The 22552-nt window shown below is 39.9% G+C and overlaps 1 protein-coding gene across 4 annotated transcripts in view; it reads right to left on the bottom strand.

Annotated features, from left to right (window-relative positions):
- Nucleotides 1-22552, bottom strand: part of UNC79 (unc-79 homolog, NALCN channel complex subunit) — a 263893-nt gene that overhangs the window by 100351 nt on the left and 140990 nt on the right. For all 4 annotated transcript variants that reach the window (XM_047795599.1, XM_047795600.1, XM_047795601.1 and 1 more), the window contains 8 exons: nt 21248-21475; nt 16259-16400; nt 12511-12590; nt 12278-12426; nt 6496-6653; nt 2959-3140; nt 1067-1268; nt 234-413 (listed from right to left, as the gene is read on the bottom strand). In XM_047795599.1, the coding sequence (XP_047651555.1) occupies nt 234-413; nt 1067-1268; nt 2959-3140; nt 6496-6653; nt 12278-12426; nt 12511-12590; nt 16259-16400; nt 21248-21475 (1321 nt within the window). The remainder of the gene's footprint in view (nt 1-233; nt 414-1066; nt 1269-2958; nt 3141-6495; nt 6654-12277; nt 12427-12510; nt 12591-16258; nt 16401-21247; nt 21476-22552) is intronic.

The raw sequence follows: 22552 nt of genomic DNA, 5'->3' as shown, positions 1-22552 counted from the left end.
TTATGTTTCAAAATAAGCTACTGCTAGATCAGGACTTTGCATCACCAGCAACTGGGAAAAGCCACCCAGGGCACCCTCACACCTGGGATTACCCTCTAGGGAATGTGAATGCCAAACCTGCTGAAGGAGTTCAGTTTGCTAAATACACTAGTCTCTATGAACATTCAGCAAGACATGTCCACCTCAGAAGACATCAAACAGACTTAAAAGAAGGATGGAAGAATATACTCAACGGATTTTGGAAGTTAGTGTCTCAGGAAGGGAGAGCGCCCTCTTGGATTCCGCAGGCCCTTTCACGCTGTCTCTCAGAGAACGAACACTCTTCTGGCGGTTCCTTGCGAAACGAGCCCTCTTGATCTTCCACAATGCTGCGTCACTGAGATTGGCGACATTGGTCCTCACAGCAGTGATAGCTGTGCAAAAGGAATGAGAAGTTATCATTCTCCTTAACTAGCCATGTTATACAGCTAGTTTGAAAAAATCCATTTGTGTATATTTTCAACATTTAAAACCGTCTTCCATGGATACATGTCTCATTCATCTATCTCCATATATGATAAGCCTTATATTTTAAAAAATCATGGTTATTATCTATTATAACTATCGCTTATCACTTTTTTATTTAGATTATAAGATTAAATTATCCACCTTTGTTATCATTGGGTAGATAGTTGCGTGAAGAAAGTCTTTTTCCCATCCATTTAGAGCCACAGGTAACTGATTAATAAGCAGGAAGAGCAAATTTACTAAGTACAAATAAATCTCACAAAATTGCTCACAAACATTATGAACATGATGACTGAATAATATTTAAGGAACACAGAGTCACAAATGGTTCTCATCAGTCTGCAAATAAATGAGAATTTTGATTTTGGAAGACCAGAAAATAGTTAACCTGCAGATTACCACAGCAGATATTCAATAAACATTTGATGAACTGAGTACATGGAGTCAAGGTATCCTTTAAAATGGGAAATTAAACTACACACAGAGTATCTTCTGCTTATCCAGCAATCACAAGAATAGGAACTATGACTGTTTAAAGCAAGTTCTTTGTTTTGCTTACTTGTAGGAAAAGGAAATTCTTTGTTACAATCCAAGTGTAGCTGAGCTTCCAAAGAAAGCGTTTCAAATCTGTTCACAAAGAACTCCCAGCTCAAAGCAGGAATATCTTGCTTAAGAAAATGCAAAAGTAAAAGCTTGCTCAATATTGTGGGCCGATCTTTAACCACAGTATCAAACTGGAAGTCAAGACAAAGACACAGACCCTGGGGAAAGGTAAAAAAAAAAAAAAAAAAAAAAAAAGTCAGATGTAAATGCACTAAATAAGGTCAGTGAAATAAGGCAACCTCCTCAATCCATAATTATAATGTAGAATGATTCAACTGAAATCTTCAATTGCATTTTTTTGGCCACGCCCAGGACACATGGAAGTTCCCAGGCCAGGGATCAAACCATCACCACTGCACAGACTCGAGCTGTTGCAGTGACAATGCCAGATCTGTAACCCTCTGTGCCACAAGAAAACTCTCTGATTGCATTTTCAGTAGGAAAAAAAAAAATGCAAAAGAGGAACTTCTCATAATTGTTGAATATTTCTTGAATTTTGACTCAGAAATCTGAGCTAAATGAATATTACTGATTTTTCTGGTGTATTTTATTTTATTTTATTGTCTTTTGTCTTTTTAGGGCTGCACCTGCAGCATATGGAGGTTCACAGGCTAGGGGTCCAATCGGAGCTGTAGCTGCCAGCCTACACCACAGCCACAACAATGCAGGATACGAACTGTGTCTGTGACCTAACCACAGCTCATGGCAACACCAGATCCTTAACCCACTGAGCGAGGCCAGGGATCAAACCTGCGTCCTCATGGATGCTAGTCAGATTCCTTTCCGCTGAGCCATGATGGGAACTCCGACAACTGGGAATTTTCACATGGGGAGTTATGGGCCCATAAGCAGCATAACTCTATAATTTTTCGATCCTGTATAGTTTGCCCTTTCTTAGTCTTTTTCATAGGAAGAGCTCTTACACTGTTTAGAGATACTGTGTACACACACACACACACACACACACACACACAATTAAGAACATGGACATTATTATGAGTCAGATCTGAGTTTGCTCTGCCGCTTATTAGTCATGTGACTCTGAAAAAGTTACTTAACCTTTCTAACCCTCAGCTTCTCTGTCTGTAAAATGGGAACACACTGAAGTTATTGTGAGGATTAAACAAGGTAATGCATGATGGGACAGTTTTAATACACTGTCCCAGCAACACAATGCCTATTTGACAAATGTTAGCTCTTTCCATTATTATTACTTTTAATAATAACAGTATAATAATAAATGTGGAAAAACATTAGATCAAGACATTGGAGGTTCTAGTCTTGGTTCTCCCATGAATTCCCTCTGTGTTCTTTGATAAGTCCCATTATCTCTCTGAGACTTGGTTTCTTCAAGTATAAAATAAAGGTGGCCATATAGGATAAATAAACAACTCTCTCCAGGTCTCATAATTCACATCTGTCTGATTTTAACTTGTAGTATTTCATTTCAGTAGCATATTAACCTTCTCTTGTTTTGCTTGATTTATATTATGATTCATCTGATTTCTCTTAGCATCTAGCCTCAGTGACAAGAGCTTCCAGCCCAGGAGCCAGGTGAATTGTATTAGATAAATCAGCCTAGATTAAAAATCTGCAACACACAAAAAAAATTTACAATTACATCTGCCAGAAGTGATATCAGCATAGGGACAAAGACTGAAAAGAAAGACTCAACATGTAAAAAACAAGAGGTCTGTTAATACGGTGTGGTTTTCCCAATTTATGAATTTCCACTGTTATCATCATCACAGTATTTTATGTGTTTATGTGACAAATAATTCAATGAATTAGTAGAGCAGAGCAGAGAACCAGCCCAAGAGCAGATAATGCACATCTGAGGGACGTTACCTGCAATGCTGGCCTCTTTATGGTGTCAAGCAGGAGACCCGCCCTTGTAGCCACTGCTGGGTTGACGTCCTCCACAGCTGTCAGAAAGCAGCAGAAGGCATGTGCAAGGGAGTATTTCAGCAGGTGGTTTTTGGTCACTGAGTGAATATCCAGAAATCTACAAATTACAGCCACTTTTTCCACTGCAATGTAAAAGGCAGAGAACAGGGGAAAAAAAAAAGAAAGGCATTTATTTAAACAGTCTGAGAATTGAGCCCATAGATTAAAAGCTAACTCTGGGCCCCCTCACACTGATTTTAAATACCAAAAGGAAATTCTAATGCCACCTTCTCAAGTGTTTTCTTTTATCTGTGCAGCAGAGACCATTTCTACTCAGCACAGTATTTTTCTGCCAGGCACTCTTGATTTAGTTCTGGGTTTTATTTTTTAAATGGTCTTTATCTTTGTTTAACTTCCAGCCACATTTCACACTCTTCAAAATGCCTCCATGCTCATTTCTCTGTCCACTCTATAGAGCTTCTGCAGAACACACAGGGAGATGGGAGGGGCCCACCAGGCCTGGCTCTAGGGTCTTAGTATGTCATGAAGCAACCTGACAGCCAGTCTTCCTGGGACTACAGAAGCCATGTTTTTCCTCCATGAAATAGATGTACCCTTACTTGATAGATTTATAATTATTCCATAAATTTGTTACATTATTCTAGCCACTCTTAAAATGTAGCTTTATAAAAAGTGTAGTAGCTAGTGAAGCAATATAGGCCCATGCAAAGACATTTCAGGACTTTACTTAAGCTGTTCCAGCAGCCTAGAATATTCTTTCTAATCTTTTCTGCTTGTTGGCACTCTTCCATCCTTAAAGAACCTGCTGCTGAAATTCTACTATCCTGTAAAGTCACCCTGACTTTCTAGAGTGGCCTTTCCATCCCAGGAACTCTATTACTCTATACTATTCATTTACACATGGCATTTGTGAATTCATATATAGTGATATGACGTTCCTTTTGTGATCTTGAATTATATTTATACCTTTATATTTTCTTAACATCATAGATGTTTCTATTTGATCTCATTAATTAAATTAGGAGCTCCTTGAGAATAGGAATCTGCTTTTACACTCTTTATTGCTTCCGTCATACCCAGCACATATAGTACTTATTCATTAAATTTACTGATTCACTTATTTTTAAAATATATAGTAAGCACATCCTATATAGCTAGAAGACATTCTAGGTACTCGGGGGAGATGGAAGTAAATGCAAAAATGAATTGTTATGGACTGAATGTTTGTGTCCCCCCCCAAAAAAAATTGATATATTGAAGCCTTAATTCCCAATGTGATGGCATTTGGAGGTGGGACCTTGGGAGATAATTAGGTTTAGGTGAGGTCTTGAGGCTAGGGCCTGTATTAGGGGATTTGTGTCCTTATAATAAGAGGAAGGGAGAAGAGAGCTCACTGTCTCTCTGTCTCTCTCTCTCTTCCACATAAGAATACAGCAAGAACGCAGCCATCTACAAGCCAGGAAGAGAGCTCTCACTGAGGAACTAAATAGGCTGGAACATTGATTTTGGACTTTCCAGCCTTCAGAACAGTGAGAAATAGATTTCTCTCACTTAAGCCATCCAGTCTGTGGTATTCTGTTATGGCAGCCCAAGCAGACTAATATGTGACTCATTCACAGGTCTTGACTTCAAAGTCAAGTGAAGTAAAAGAGGCAAGATGGGTACAACTATAACCGAAATGTAATATTAAAGGCCGTAAATGTCAATAACGACGTAGAAACAAAATGCTGCAGGAATCAGGGAGGAAAAAAATGACTTTCCGCCAAGGGGACCAAAAAAGTAGAACTCCATGGGGGCATTTCAGGGTGGAGGTGGCATTTGAATGGGACCTTGAAGGGAAGAGCACTTGAAATGGAGAGCACAGAATAGCCAACACATGGATGAAGGGAAGCAGGAGGCAACAGAGACATAGCAATGGTATGTGTAGAAAGAAGAGTGGGAAATGAGGCTGCAGACACTAGCAGTTAGACCAGAGGAAGCTTCGAATGTGAAGTCAAGGGTCTGAACTTTATGCTCTGGTCATTAAAAACCCATTACATTTTTTTTTAGTAACATAATCAGAGCTGTGATTCAGATTAATTTGGCAGTAATTTAATCCTTAAATTGTAATGAAAGAGCATAGTTAAATAGTTATCTGCTTTATTTGTATTCAAATTGCCTACAAAATTTTGCCAATACCACGTAGTTTTTTGCTAGAAAATTTTACCCTAATTTCATACCACATCATGTGCTATCAGCCCCTGAGATTCATGGGGCATTAAAAAGAACTCTTTGAGGTGATTAGATATTAGGGAACTGAATTCAAAGTATAATAGTTAACTCACCTGATGGAACTTGCATTTCTCTGAGAGATTTTTGAGACACTGAAATATACAGATACATGGAATCATTCTGAAAAGGCACACTGTGATATGCCAACCCTGCTTGTTGCCTGCTAGGAATGGGAGTGTTAGTGGATTAGAGTTAAGAATGAGTCAGATGTAAGGCCAAGAGAACACATCAGGTTCCTGCCTTACCATGTTCCTCTGAGAACTTGCCATTCTAAGCACTAGGAATTATGCCCATCGCTGCACCAAACTTGGGCCCTGATGCTTCAATGTCAAGAGTACAACAGCAGAGCTTCTCAAACTTCAAAGAATTACCTGGAGAACTTGTGAGAAATACAGATTCTGGCCTCACCTCCTGTGATTCTGATTCAGTAGGTTTAGGATGGGACCCAATAATTTGCATTTTTAACAAATATTCCCAGCAGGTATTCTAATGCAAGTAACCTATTATCATTCAAGCCAGGATGCATTTGAGAGTAAACAAGGGTACAATTAACGAATACACTTGGACAACAGGCATAAATTTATCATTCAAGCCAGGATGCATTTGAGAGTAAACAAGGGTACAATTAACGAATACACTTGGACAACAGGCATAAACTAGACCTATCCTAGACAAACCTGGACAGGGTCAACCTATCTAAGGACCACGCTGAAAAATTGTGTTACTGAGGAAGTTCAACTAAGCAGAGCCACCAAAGAACACTAGCAAGGAGTTCCCATGGTGGCTCAGTGGTTAACGAATCCGACTAGGAACCATGAGGTTGCGGGTTCGGTCCCTGCCCTTGCTCAGTGGGTTAACGATCCGGCGTTGCCGTTAGCTGTGGTGTAGGTTGCAGACTCGGCTCAGATCCCGAGTTGCTGTGGCTCTGGCATAGGCCGGTGGCTGCAGCTCCAGTTTGACCCCTAGCCTGGGAACCTCCATATGCTGTGGGAGCGGCCGGCCCTAGAAAAGGCAAAGGACAAAAAAAAAAAAAAAAAAAAAAAAAAAGACAACACTAGCAAACAGGACAACACCTTCTAAAAAGGAAGGGAGAAAAAAAAAAAAAAAAGAAGGGAGGGAAAAGGAGGGCCAAAAAGAGATGTCTTGGCTGGACATCTGGTTTCCCTTGTGACCCAGAGAGAATTTTTAAGGTAATAACGAAAGTACCTGCTTCAAATCTCATCTTCCAGTCTTTGCTGTTGAAATTGCCATTGATGATTGTCCAAAAGATGTCAGCACCATGAGGAAGCGACAAAGCATGAAGAAGGAGAGGAACTGCCAATGAAGATAGCTGGGAGAATTCAGATTTGACAACTCTCCACAGGCTGAAGAATCAAGAAGCAAGGTAGTTACAGTTATAATAAACCTTCTAGGGAAAAAAAATTCTACTGTCTTAATTTAAGGAACGGTAGTTAACAGATGGCTGCTAGGGATGCTTGTGGTGAAATTCCATTCATTCACAAGACTATAATGATACTCTGATAAACTGTCCCTATGCTCTTTTCCTACGTTAATTTTTAAAGAAATTACTTTGATGTAATAACATATAAAAACACTACAGTTCACATTACATTTTTAACACAAAAATTAAAAATTATATATTATAAATGCAGGTATATGAATGAACAATGAGTGTTAAATAGTAACTGATTAGTTATGTTAACATGATGGGGTAATATGTGATTTTTAAAATGTTTCTTATATTGAACAGCTGGAGAATTTTGTTGGTTTTGTCTGCCCAGCAGCTTTTTCCTCTTATTTTAGCAAAGAATAACTCTTTTTCAATTAAGAACAGCCTCTCCACCAAACCTAGGGCAGTCAATCAAGTTCTCCAACCTTCTCTATGATAAGAGTGAACACAAAACCCAGGCTGATCAGAATACTTCAATGTCATAAATAGAGTGATTAGTCCAGGGGTGGGCATGTGACCCAGGCATAGAATTCTAGCAGTGTCCTCTTGCCAGGTTTGGATATGTACTCTGAAATCTCAAGAACAAAGTGGAATGTCAGTCTAGAGCTACTAGCAACCCACTCTCTTTCCCACTTCACAGGGACAACCTGCTGTGAAGCCAACATAGTTGGAACTAGGCTAAGTGATGGGGAGGGAGGGGGGAAGGAGAGGAGAAAAAGAAGGAGAAAAAAAACCCAGAGAGCAGTATCTCTGGTATCACCGCAATGAATACTTGCCATTCCTAAAACCAATTCACTACTGGTCAGAAACGTAACTTAGCAATGGGAAGCTAAATCAATCTATACCAGAATAATCCTGATTATATATTTTAATAATGTTTTCAAATTTTTAATTCAATTATTTTTTATTTTAAAGTTTTATGAAAGTATAGTTGATTTACAATGTTGTGATAATTTCTGCTGTACAATAAAATGATTCCGTTATACATATATACACATTCATTCTTTTTCAGATTCTTTCTCACATAATTATCACAGAATATTGGTAGAGTTCTCTGTGCTATATAGCAGATCCTCATTGGCCAAATATTCCATATACCACAGTGTGCATATGCCAATCCCAATCCCCCAGTCCATCCCTCCCCACAACTGTCCCCTCTGGACAGTTTGTTCTCAAAGTCGGTGGTCTGTTTCTGTTCTGAAAATAAGTTCCGGGAGTTTCCGTCGTGGCGCAGTGGTTAACGAATCTGACTAGGAACCATGAGGTTGCAGGTTCGATCCCTGCCCTTGCTCAGTGGGTTAATGATCCGGCGTTGCGTGAGCTGTGGTGTAGGTCGCAGACGCGGCTCGGATCCTGCGTTGCTGTGGCTCTGGCATAGGCTGGCAGCTACAGCTCCGATTAGACCCCTAGCCTGGGAACCTCCATATGCCACGGGAGCGGCCCAAGAAATGGCAAAAAAAGACCAAAAAAAAAAAAAAGAAAAAGAAAATAAGTTCCTTTGTATCCTTTTTAAAATTCTACATATAAGTGAAGTCAGATGATTGTCTTTCACTGTCTGACTTACTTCATTTAGTATGATAATCTCTAGGTCCATCCCTGTTGCTGCAAATGGCACTATTTCATTCTTTTATGGCTGAGTAACAGTCCGTTGTATGTATGTACCACATCTTCTTTATCTGTTCATCTGTTGATGGACATTTAGGTTGCTTCCATGTCTTGGCTATTGTAAATAGTGCTGCAGTGAACATTGGGGTGCGCGTATCTTTTCTTATTATAGTCTTCTCTGGACATATGCGCAGGAGTAGGATCACTGGATCATACGGTATTTGTTGCAATGGTAAATAGGATTGTTTCCTTATTTTCTCTTTCTGACCTTTCATTGTTAGCATATAGAAATGCAAGAAATGTCTCTGTATTTGTTTATTTATTTATTGCTTTTTAGGGCTGTACCTTCGGTGTATGGAGATTCCCAGGCTAGGGGTCAAATCGGAGCTGTAACTGATGGCCTGCACCACAGCCACAGCAACTCCAGATCCGAGCAGTCTCTGCAACCTACACCACAGCTCATGGCAATGCCGGATCCTTAACCCACTGAGGGAGGGATGCTCCCTCATGGATGCTAGTCAGATTTGTTTCTGCTGAGCCATGACAGGAACTCCTCTCTGTATTAATTTAGTATCCTGCAACTTTACTGAATGCATTGATAAGCTCTAGTCATTTTCTTTTTTGTTTTTGCTTTTTAGGGCTGCACCTGCACCTGTGTCATATGTAAGTTCTCAGACTAAGGGTCGAATCAGAGCTATAACTGCCAGCCTATGCCACAGCCACAACAACGCGGGATCCATACTGTGTCTGTGACCTACACCACAGCTCATGGCAATGCTGGATCCTTAACGCAATGAGCAATGCCAGGGATCAAACCCACATCCTCATGGATACTAGTCAGGTCTGCAAACTGCTAAGCCACAATGGGAACTCGCTCTGTTAGTTTTCTAATAGCAACTTTGGGATTATCTATGTATAGTATCATGTCATCTGCAAAGAGTGACAGTTTTACTTCTTTTCCAATTTGGATTCCTTTTATTTCTTTTTCTTCTCTGATTGCCATGGCTAGGATTTCCAAAACTATGTTGACTAAAAGTGGCAAGAGTAGACATGCTTGTCTTATTCCCAATCTTAGTGGAAATTCTCTCAGCTTTTCACTGTTGAGAATGATGTTAGCTGTGGCTTTGTCACAATGGCCTTTAATGTGTTGAGATAGGTTCCCTCTATGCCCACTTTCTGGAGGGCAGACATATCATAAATGAGTGTCGGATTTTGTCAAAAGCTTTTTCTGCATCTATTGATATGATCATATGGTTTTAATTCTTCGGTTTGTTAATGTGGCATATTACACTGATTGATTTGCAGATATTGAAAAATCCTTGCCTCCCTGGGATAAATCCCACTTGATCAGGATATATGGTCCTTTTAATGTAATGTTGGATTCAGTTTACTAGTATTTTGTTGAGGATTTTTGCATCTGTATTCATCAGTGATATTAACCAATAATTTTTTTTGTGGCATCTTTGATGGTCAGGGTGATGGTGGCTTCATGGAATGATTTTGAGAGTGTTCCTTCTTCTGAAATTTTTTGGAATAGGTTTAGAAGGATAGGTGTTAACTCCAATGCTTGATAGAATTTGCCTGTGAAGCTATCTGGTCCTGGACTCTTGTTTATTGCAAGTTTTTTAATCACAGTTACAATTTCAGTATTTGTGATCAGTCTCTTCATATTTTCTATTTCATATTTTCAGTATTGGAAGATTATGCCTTTCTAAGAACTTGTCCATTTCTTCTAGGTTGTCCATTTATTGGCATAGTTGATTGTAGTAGTCTCTTATGGTCCTTTGTATTTCTGTAATGTCCATTGTAACTTCTCCTTTTTCATTTCTAATTTTATTTATTTGAGGCCTCTCCTTTTTCTTAATGAGTCTGGCTAGGGGTTTGTCAATTTGTCGATCTTTTCAAAGAACCAGCTTTTAGTATCATTGATCTTTTCTATTGTTTTCTTCTTGTCTATTTAATTTATGTCTGGTCTGATAATTACGATTTTTTTTCTTCTACTAACTTCAGGTTTTGTTTGCTTTTCTTTCTCTAGATGATTTAGGTATAAGATTAGCTTTTTTGTTTGAGATTTTTTTTGTTTCCTGAGGTGAGTTTGTATTGCTATAAACTTTCCTCTTAGAACTGCTTTTGCTGCATCTCATAGGTTTTAGATCATTTTGTCATTTGTCTCTAGGTAGTTTTTCATTTCCTCTTTTATTTCTTCAGTGATCTATTGGTTGTTTAGTAGAATATTGTTTAGTCTCCACTTGTTTGTGTTTTCTGCAGTTTTTTGTTTCTTGTCATCGATTTCTTTTTTTTTTTTTTTTTTTTTTTTTTTTTTGCTATTTCTTTGGGCCGCTTCTGCAGCATATGGAGGTTCCCAGGCTAGGGGTCGAATCGGAGCTATAGCCGCCGGCCTACGCCAGAGCCACAGAAACGCGCGATCCAAACCGCGTCTGCAACCTACACCACAGCTCACTGCAACGCCGGATCCTTAACCCACTGAGCAAGGGCAGGGATTGAACCCGAAACCTCATGGTTCCTAGTCGGATTCGTTAACCACTGCGCCACGACGGGAACTCCCCAATTTCTAATCTTATAGTGTTGTGGTAAGAAAAGATGCTTGATATGATTTCAGTTTTCTTAAATCTACCAAGGCCTGATTTGTGGCCCAGAATGTGATCTACCCTAGAGAATGTTCCATATGCACTTGAGAAGAATGTGTATTCTGCTGCTTTTGGAAGCTTGGATCTCAACCTATTTCTCCAGCCTCATTTTCCATTACTCCTCTAAAACCACACCATGCAGCAAAAAAATAAATAAATAAAACCTTAGTATCACCTCAGTATGCCCTACTCCTTTCTTGTCCCCTCCTTCCAACTCTTCCATCTGTTTCCTCTTGACAATTCCACTATCCACAAAAGTCCTACCCACCTCAAATCTCTGTCAAAATTTTATCATTATCTCAATGCCCATAAAAATGGTATCTGCTCCTGACCCCTTGCCTAATCAGAAATGACCTCTCCCAGCTCTGAACTATACAAAGCACAGTACACCCTTGGATTTAGAGTGACTTGCGTATACATGTATCTTAGTTTATCCAAGATTTTAGTCCCCTTCATACACATTGGTTTGAGTTATGAAGACTGTACCCTCATCAGTCTCAAAAGTGGACCAATTTCAATAAAATTATGTGGTCACCTTCTTCCAAACTAGATTGCAAATCCACATAGTACCTAGAATAACAATGTATATAGTAAACCCTCAATAACATTTGTTGAATGAACAAATAAATGAACAAAATTAGTCACAACAGAGCCTCAACTTGGTTTTGTCACCAAGTTAACCTGAACCAAACTTTTCTTTTTTTAATCATCTCATTCTCTCTTGAAGATATTTTTTGGACTTATTTCTAGGAAGACTGTAACAGTTATTTTAAGGTTCTCAGGAAGAAAACACTATGTAAATCCAGCATAATTTTTTATTATTTTACTCAAAATGTATCAGCAGTCTCTAAAAAAATACCTTCTATACCTTCTCAGATAATACATGGGGAGATTTTAGATATCTATTAGCAGTTTTATTTCAAGTAAGATATTGAGTAAGTTTATTCAATTATACTAGGCAAATATTAACTAAGTACCTGTTGATAATTCTGTAAAGTACACTATACTCTAAGCTGTCTAACAACTGAAAGGCATAAAATAGTCCTTATTTTTGCCTTTTCTATTTTTATAGTATCTATCAAAGAAAATTACTATTCCACATGTTGACATACTTAAAAATTCGCATTAACAAAAAAAAAAAAAAAAGTTGTTCCCCAGGCAATTAGCCTGTTCTGGCTAAGAGAAATAACCCAATGTGCTGGCAAGTCTTATTCTAACATTGATTTTCACAGCTAAAGCCTAAAATATAAACCAACAAACCAATAAAACTACTAGGAAGACATACCTTGCAATCAACATATGATCCTGAATGTAGGCTAAAAATTGAGGATGATCTTTTCTAGCAATGTATAAACACTCTCCATGCAGACAGAGAATCTTCAGGCAATTGAGCATATTAAAAAGAATGTCTGGCTCTTCAAACTTAGCCATTTCCTATGTAAAGAACCACATGTTTACTGAATTATCTAAGATGGAAAGGCTACCAAGTAAAATATTCAAATATTTCAAAAAATATACCTGGAAAATGGTGTATATTAATCTCAAAGTTACTGGAAGCTGTTGGTAGCAAAATTTTCTTTCGGTGTCATTCTTTATTGCTGAGAAGAAATAATTACACAAAGGTTAGCACAGCCCCTTTCCCCCAACATTCATGAATTTATCGACACCATAAAATAAAGAGGAGAAAAATAGAATATATATTTGTGTAAAGTTTTTATTTGCTCTCTAAGTTAGCAAATATCTTTTCCATGATGCAAGTGTAGGAAAACCTCCAGATTTAGGATCCTCAGCTTCCCCTTTCCACTGTGTCTTCAGATGTCTCTGATTCCCTGAAGCAACACCAGCCCAGCCCTCAGGCTCCTGTGGGCAGCTACTTCTGCTGCTACCCGGATGGGCCTCGGGCCTGGCTAGGTATGCCTCCCTATTTGAACGGGAGATAAGCAGGCATTAAGGAGAGGTACTCAAGCACCTAGGGAAGGACGCATGTGCACGGGACTCACATGTGAAAAAAGGGGGCATTTTAAAGAAGTTGAGCATATTCAAATCAGAACTACCCCTGGTTTTATCCTCTCGTGAGGACCTCTAAAAAGTCCTTTGCCTCTAAAGTGGGAGGTGGTAGTATATTGTCCATGAGGCACACTACAGAAAAGAATTCACAAGTTAACCAGATGTAGAAACTAGTGTAAAATGTTTTCAAATCACCATTATAAGTTCTGGCAATTCCTAGGATCAGAGACAGTGGGAGTAAAACCCTCTTGGCATATACACTTGTTTATATGGATCTTCCACTCCAATGTATTTTTAATACTTGTTGTTAGCAGGTGACTCTATTTTATCAAGTATAAGTATTTTTAAAATATTTTTTAGTGGAGGACAATCTGACTGCTGTAAGAAATAGGTGCCAGGCCACAAAATGCATAAACAGGAAATACTCTAGAAGGAGGGGAAAACCATTGAACATAGATCAATAAGGCGTCCATCTATTCTCTGATAGAGGAGCTCAAGACAACTGCCTAAAGACCCACAAAGCAGAAGCAGGATTAGGGTGCTTAGCAGCAGGGATGGCTGGTCTTGGAAGAAAATTAATGGAGGTTTCCCTGAGGAGACAGGATATAACTGTGTCCTGCAAGACAGCAGAGAGGTAAAAGAAGGAAAACAAACCAGAAGCTGTGACCAGAGTTTGAAATAGTGTTTGAGGGAGATGAGTAGAGCAAATGTTTAAATAAGTACAGTTTATAACAATTAACCAAGGAAAAGAGTATTTTATTAAGATGAATTGCTTAGGAGTTCTCTTGTGGCGCAGCCAGAGAAGGATCCAGCATTGTCACTGCAGTATCTCGGGTGGCTGCTGTGGCATAGGCTCTATCCCTGGCCCAGGAATTTTTACATGCTGTGGCCACAAAAAAAAAAAAAAAGAATTGCTTCATTTTAACCCTTGTTCAAATAAAATGTTACATATAAATTAAAGTGGCAGTTAATTGATCTGTGTGCTATGGCAGGTTTAAAAAACACATTTACATATAAAGAGTACATGTTATCAGATCACAAGTGAAATCTTTGCTTCCCTTAGGCATTGTTGCCTATAGAAACATGGCCCTGGCCTGGGCCTCAGCAAATAATTAGTAAATCTAAGTAAATGAGGAGATCCGGGTTCTACTCTCAACCCTGCCACTAACCAGTTGTACAATATTTGGATTTCTGATTCCCAGTCCCCCACCTCAGCAATGCCCAGAATCAGGGGTGAGCAGGCGGAGCTCATTCAGTTTGTTCATATTCCAACTCCTCAGATGATCCTGCTGCTCCATTACAGTTCTGGACGCATGTCAAGCATAACGCATAAATCAGGAATGAATAATACTAGCTACATGACCGTGGGCCAGTTGTTTAACCTATTTGGGACGTATTTTCCTCATCTGCAAAGTGAACTAGATCTCCAGGCTTTGAACTTCCTTCTATGAAGTACTTTGCTGAAAGGAAATCTTACTTAGAATTCCAACATAGGAGATAGCGCAAGTCAGAGCACTCTGGTTGAAGCAGAGTAGGGAGCCTGGGTCTTTACCATTTGCACACATCTTGTCACCAATAGCCACCCAAATTAAGGAAAGTCAAAAGGAAACAACACAGAGATGTATAACTCCAAGTACATGCTGGAAACCAGTGAAGCACGTGATCTCAGGTATTCCCTCAAAGTCTGTTTCAGTGGTTCTACATAGTGTGAGCCAACATATTCATCCTCAACTAGACACGCATATGATTCATGCTGAAGCAGTTAGTTCCACAAAAGAATTTTGTACTCATGATGTAGTCTGATAAGACACCCCATGAGCTGATGCTGAGGCAAAATACTAACTCAGGTAGCTAGTGTAAGAGCATGGGCTCTGATACATTCTTTGATACGGATATTGATTAACCTTTGTGGCTTAAGGGCTCCAGGGAGTAACACCTTCACAGACCTGTTCTGTTATAGGAAATGCGCATTCCCCACCGGCTTTGTTTACGATGGGGAATGCAAATCTCTAGCCCACTCCTCAACTGATAGAAAAGGAATGAGAGGAATGGTGACTTAATCTAAGGACAAAAACACCGTAAAACTGTCGGACATTCCCAACCCTAAAACCCCTATTGGACAAGGACCAATATAGGTAATTGAGCAAGGCCAATGGGAGAAAACCACATCTTTCTGGACCCCACGCTGGTACCCTCCCCACCTTTAAGAGATAAAAATCCCTATAGGACAATAGAGAAGGGGGCTCTTCTCCCCCCTCGCAGCAGCCCTGGGAGCTATTTGCTTCTCTTTAATAAGGACTTTGCTTGCTTGCTGCCTGTGTGTTCGTGGAGTGCATTCTTCGACTGCTGTGAACAAGAATCCAGATTCTGGTGTCATCTTTCTGGTATCACTGCAATGAACCCCACAAAACAGTCACTTAATAATGTTTACTGATAACTGGAGTGGTGGAAACGCCATGCTTCCCAAAATTTGGTTCTGGGGAGCAGGCCTGCCAGGGGCCAGCTCATCTAACAGTTCAGGACAGTGGAAGCAGGAAGATACAAATTCAAGAGTGCCACACTACAGACGAGAAATCAGGCTTTCCCAGAGGCACGTGGGGTCATATCCTAAATTCCTTAAACTCCTTCAGAGACTGAGGTGCTAGAGATGATTCCAAGCCTGCCTGCCATCCTGCTGTTCCCAGATAGCCCACATAGAGCCTTTAGGCAAACTAGAAAGAGGTCCTCCTTGCCACCTATGAGCAGAGCCAACTGGCCTTCGAGTACAACTTGTACAACTATTCACAGTGATCCTATCCAGGGTCCCAGCCAAGCCCCTAGGGCACAGAAGCTGAATGAGTTCAAGTCAGGCACCTCTATCCAAAACATTCTGCTTTGGCCAAATGCCCTGAGTGGCTCTGGAGAGTGTTGGCACCCTCCACTTGGGCCTCTCAGCCTTGGTTCACAACTACTTCTCCACAGAGAATATGATTCACTATATGCAGAGGTGATGCTTTCACTGACACAGTGGAGTACTGTCAATAACAAGGTCCTGCTGTCAGAAATATGCTCAGTGATCTCTGCTCTACTGGAAGCACATCCTGGATCTTTCACTTCATAATCTTGGGGAAAATGGTTCATTTGCACAAGTCTGTACTGAGGAGCCCAAGTCTGAACGTGGCCAAGTAGATGGTAATCTAAGAAACCAGGGTTCTGTGTATTGGGCCTGTGCAAACCGGGATGTGCACACTGCTCTCCCCATAAACCATAGTTCACCTACCAGCATGTTCCATGGATTCAGTGCAATTGCCTGGGTTCTCCTCAGGCTTGGTTGCTGGATTCTCTTCCTCCTCACCTTCGGGGCCTATAATGAACTCTGGTCTGGACGAAAGGAGGCTATCCTCAAGGCTGTCGGTGGGCTCCTGAAACAAATACAACAAGCAACCAGATAAACAGAACTTCAGGGATGTAAGGAATGTTTCTGCTTGGTTCAAAAAGACAGGGGAGTGCCTGCTGTGTCCCAGACCCTGTGCTGAGCCCTGGAGGGCAAAGGCACCTGCCTCCAAAGAGTCTTGAACTCATTGCCATAATGGTTAAAGGAAATCTGAATGAGCTGTTTTCTGAAACATTTTCATTCTCTTAAAATAAATATGGAAAAAACTCAAAAACATGGTTAAATCTTCCTGGCCCTGCTTTCTCATCTCTGCTTTAATCTCTGTAATCAGTCCCACTCACCAAGTGAGTCTAATTGATGCTAATTTTTTTTTCAACCACAGCAACTTAATTAGCATAGAATAATAAGGGGTTCACAGCAATATATTGGGATGCAAGTACTGGTTGTTGGGGGAAGCCAAATTTTTAGGAGCAAGAAATTTCTATAATATGGAGTTAAAGAGTGGTAGGTATGGCAACCCAAGTGTCCATCCACAGAAGAACAGATAGACAAAATGTAACAAATATATACAATGGAATATTATTCAGCCTTAAAAAGGAAGGAATTCTGACACATGCTACTACGTGGATGAACCTTGAGGACACTATAATAAGTGAAATAAGCCAGTCACAAAGGGACAAATATTGTATGGTTCCACTTATATGAGATAGAAAGTAAAATGGTGGTCTCCAGGGGTCAAGGGGAGGGAGCAATGGGACATTATTGTTTGATGGGTACAGAGTTCCTGGTTTTCAAGGCGATAATACTCTGAAGACTGGTTGTACAATAGCATGTGTATACTTAACACTATGTCTCTATCTATAGCTTTTGATATAGATTAAGTATATGCACATTGTTGCACGATACATAGATACATAACAAGCTACAAATGTGTGAAAAAAGAGAAGACTTAGAGAGTGCTAGGTATGGCTACCATTTAAAATATCCATATTTATGGGAGTTCCCACTGTGACTCAGCAGTAACAAAACCAACTAGCATCCATAAGGAGGCAGGTTCGATCCCTGGCCTCGCTCAGTGGGTTAAGGACCCAGCTTAATCCCTACATTGCCATAAGCCATGGTTTAGGTCACAGACATGGCTCAGATCCTGCGCTGCTGTGGCTGTGGCTGTGGCTGTGACTGTGGCTGTGGCTGTGGTGTAGGCTGGCAGCTACAGCTCTGATTCAACTCCTAGCCTGGGAATTTCCATAGGCCACAGGTGCGGCCCTAAAATAAATAAATAAATAAAAATTTAAAAATTAAAAAAGCCAAACAAATAAAATAAAATAAAATATCCATCTCTAGTTATCCTCCTATTCCAGCTTTATTCTTTCTTTCAAGTTCCACCTTCAAATATCCTCTTAAAATCATCTTATTTTAGCTAACCAGTTTAACCAGTAATTACTTCAACCAGCAATTTTAAGAGTTATTTGACAACCTCAAAACAAGAAGGAGGCAAAGACTGATGGGGTCCATGAAGGACACCAAGGAGGAAGAAACTAGAGCTAAAGTGGAGCCTGGGAGGGTTCTGAAGAATATCTTTGCCAGCTTCACCGTTTTGCTGAGGCTAGCCCTGTTCCCAGGTCACCCATGAACAAGACACTAAATCAAATTATAAACTCAGTTTCATAAAGTTCAGTATGGTGAAAAGTTTCCTGCTGCATATTGACTTTTCTGCAGATGACACATTTCTGGTATCATCCGATGCAGCAGGGACTGTCTTGCATACTAGCCTAAGCCTCCTGCTGCCCATCCTTCACATCCTCACCCTCCTGCCTCCACCTGTCACAGGAGGACAATTAAAGAGTGAAGGTCGCTGCCTCCTGCATTGGAGAACACATGCTTTAAGGCACAGCCTTCTTTTATTGATGGGCATCTCTCCCATGAAACTTTGAGAGAAAAACTGATGCACATGGATTATTTTGATGGCTCAGTTTCTCCATATTTATGCTTATTCTTCCTTTCATGAGTTTTTATACACAAACTTCTGTATAAAATAAATAGGCAACAAGGATACCTTGTACAACACTGGGAAATATAACCATTTGCAATAACTTTAAATGGAGTATAATTTATAAAAGTATTGAATCACCCTGTTATACACCTGAAACTAATACAATATTATAATTAACTATACTTCAATAAAGAAACAGTTAATTAAAAGTGAAAAAAAAAATACAGAAAGCCTGCTAGGGAGAGGTGGGGGTTCAGGACATCTGCCTCCCTCTTTGCCCTCTCATTCTTTTTCTGAAAGAGAAACCTGCCCTTCATGTAGCCACTTCCTTAGCTGATTCTGTTCCCACAAACTACTGTAACCCATGGTTACTACCACCCCCAACGGCATAAAGGACTCAATTTCAAAATCTCCTAGACACGTTATTTTTCCTCTCTTTAAAATTTGACCTGAGGAGTTCCCGTTGTGGCGCAGTCATTAACGAATCCAACTAGGAACCATGAGGTTGTGGGTTCAATCCCTGGCCTTGCTCAATGGGTTAAGGATCCGGGGTTGTCAGGAGCTGTGGTGTAGGTCGCAGACGTGGCTCGGATCCCATGTTGCCGTGGCTCTGGCGTAGGCTGGCGGCTACAGCTCTGATTAGACCCCTAGCCTGGGAACCTCCATATGCCATGGGCAGCGGCCCTAGAAAAGGCAAAAAGACAAAAAAAAAAAAATTGACCTGATCAGAAGTTCCCACTGTGGCACAGTAGGTTAAGAATCCAACTCCAGTGGCTCAGGTCACTGCAGAGGTATGGGTTAGATGTCCTGTGCAGTGGGTTAAGGGACCCTGCATTACCACAGTTGCAGTGGAAGTCACAGCTGCAGCTCTTGGATTCAATCCCTGCCCCAGGAACTTCCAAATGCTGTAAGTGTGGCCATAAAAAAAAATTGACCTAATCAACTATTCCCTCCTTTTCTAGACTATCTTCTACCTTGCCTTTGGAGTTGTTGCTCTTCCATTTTCCCCTGTATCTCTAGCCTCTTCTCAATCTCTTTATGGTCTTTTCTTCCCCTTTCTTCCCCTCTTAAGTGTTGATATTTCCCAAAATTCTCCCTTCTCATTCCACACAGTACACTTTTATCTACTTCTGATCTTTCTCCTAAGAACCAGATGCACATACCTGACGATGCGTGACATCCCCATTTGGATGCCTAAAAGGCATCTCCATCCACTGTGTCTGAATGTGGCTGCATCTCATCCCACTCCCGCCAAAAAATTACTTCTCCCATTAACAACTGTCAGCTCCCAAGCCAGAAAACAAGGATGTATCCTAAACTTTTCCATCCCTAAACACCAACTAAATACCAAGTGCTATTGATTCTCTTTCCTAAAAATCTGTCAGGCCCACCCCTTCTCTTCACCATCAGCATCATTGCTTTAGTTCGGGCTCCTCTGTTTCTTCTCTGGTGACCTCATTAAGATTCCTATCCCCAGTGTCCATAATCTTCTAAGCTCTCTCCTCCACTGGTAGAATTTCTCAAATTCATCAAATTATATCACCACACTGATTAAAATTCTTTAGGAGTCCCCCACTGTCACCAAGACAAAATCCATACTTCTTAGTTTGGCCAACAGAGCCCTAAATGAATGTGTCTCTGTTTGGCCAACAGAGCCCTAAATGAATGTGCCTATAAAACTGTCTTGCCTTACTTTTGCCATCCTGCTGGCTCACTGCTCTAGCAACAATGAACTGCTTTCAGTTTCCTAGTGTATCATTACCCCTTTCCTCTGTGTCATTTAAACAGAGAGTTTTCTAGATCTCAACATCCTTCTCTCCTCTCACCCTCAATTCACTAACTCCACTCTTCCTTCAAATATAAGCTCAGTAGCCACCTCCTCCGGGAAGATGCTCCAGGTCCCTATCACGTCTCTAAGCAAGACTCGTCCCTTCTCTGTCCTCTCATAGCTACCTCAGTCACATCTGTCTCTTATGGTTTTTCATTTACTTAAACATTTTCCTGATTAGCTTCTAAGCTAGATGGGGTCTCCAAATCATCTACTACTGTAACTGTTTTAGATGACATGCCCAACGACAATGTTAAAAGACCATACTACAGGAATATTATATCATGGTAAGTAGGACTGATGATTTAAGTGGGCTGAAAGGTATTTAAAAACTGAAGAAACACTTTACTGCATGTAGCTATATCTCAAAAAAAAATTTTTTTTGAAGAAGTCACTGTCTACCCAGACAAAACAAGGGAAGAAGAAGAGGAGATGGTGAACACTGGCTCAAATGATTCAGATTCATCTTCCTATGACAGTAGGAGGGTGTTTTGGTGATGTGTGTGTCTTAGATGGAAAATAGGATAAATGGGGAATAACTAATATATGGAACAGCTAATTTATAACATACATTAGCTGTTACCTATTTAAACAATTTTCTTAGAAAGCAGAAAATGAAAAGAAAGTTTTATCGGTAGTTGATAAAGTCAATGGGTTCTACAAACTGAGGTTACCTACAAATTTTCAGTGTCCATATCCAATCTACTTACTCAATATTTGATAAGTATAGTTTGTAGCATTCACTGTTATCTAAACTTTACAACATAACTTTGATTAAAGTTATTCAAAAATACCGGTAATGCACTGTACTTATGAAAACTACATGAATGTATGCCACAGCTCTAGCTCAAGAATTCTGTATAATGTGACTCCATCTCATCTCTTTCCAGGAGCCTGAGTCGGTGGAAGGAACAGGGAAGCTTTCTTTTAACAAAATCTCACACATAAACCAGCATGGAGCATAAGATAATACTGGAGAAAGACTCCATTACACCATCTACTGCAGTCTTTATTACTATTAGACATGGGTCATCTCATTTCTTCAACAGCTTACCACCAGCCGGCTTTCTTCTTTGGGAGCCAGTCTCTCCAGGAGTTCACAAGCAAGCTGATAGCAGAGAATACTAGACTGACATAAGTTACATTCGATTGCTTTTTCGTCCTTCTGGCAGGTGTGGGAACCCCCCCAGGGGGCTTGGAAGACATTGTTTATAATGGAAATAATGTCCTTTGATAAGCTGTGCTCTAAACCCATTGTGATCCCATCATCTTGTAACTCCATCTGAAAGATACCAAAAAAAAAAAAAAAGAAGAAGAAGAAGAAGAAGAAGTTTGGTTCCTTTGTCCAATATTCCATTTACACACTAATTGGGGATAATTTTCACTAACTGATGACAATATTAAATTATTTAAAGATAAGGCTTATAGACCATGAAATACATTGTTTTCCATGAACTCTTCTAAAAAGAATATAAACACAAGACAAAGTAATAGGACTTATTTTTTAAATCATGTAGGATATTTAAAAGAGAGTTCTTCCTGAAAACTCATTGCTCAGTGGGTTAAGGATCCAACATTGCCGTGAACTGTGGTATAGGTCGCAGACGCAGCTCAGATCTGGTGTTGCTGTCGCTGTGGCATAGACCAGTAGCTACAGCGTCAAATCTACCCCTAGCCTGGGAACCTCCATATGTTGTGGGTGCAGCCCTAAAAAGACAAAAAAAAAAAAAATTGATTCGGGCATGAATCATTCTAGTTCTAATACTAGAAGGCAAAGTCTGATGAGAAACAGGAAATCTGTCTTAAAGTAGCTCCCTGCAAGTTATTTATTAATTACAAAGGGGGAAATAGAGGCTTTTTAGTAGAAAAATCTGGCAAAAATCACCTTAACCAAGTTATCACCACCAGTAGTAGAATATTATCTCCGCCTCCTGATATCATGCACTGAAAACAACGTAACATCACATCTGTGGTATGGCTGCCAAAAATGCTTAACCCAAAATGATTCATATGGAAACATCAGATAAATTCGAATCGATAAATATTCTATAAAATAACTGGACTGTATTCTTCAGAAATGTCAAGGACATGAAAGTTAAGATTTAAGAACTTTCCTGAATTAAAGAAGACTAATGAGTCAGGAGAGATAATTGCTATGAGTGATGCTGGATTGTGTCCTCAATCAAAAATAACTTTTTTCTTTTGCTATAAAGATATGATTATTATATCAATTTTAAAAATGAATAATTTCTGTAAGTTAGATAATATTATAACAATATTAATTTCCTGATTTTGGAGTTCCCGTCATTGCGCAGTGGTTAACGAATCTGACTAGGAATCATCAGGTTGCAGGTTCAAT

This window comes from Phacochoerus africanus, chromosome 9 (genome assembly GCF_016906955.1).
Source record: "Phacochoerus africanus isolate WHEZ1 chromosome 9, ROS_Pafr_v1, whole genome shotgun sequence".
In the NCBI taxonomy this organism is placed as follows: domain Eukaryota; kingdom Metazoa; phylum Chordata; class Mammalia; order Artiodactyla; family Suidae; genus Phacochoerus; species Phacochoerus africanus.
This window is presented reverse-complemented; position numbering and strand designations above follow the sequence as displayed.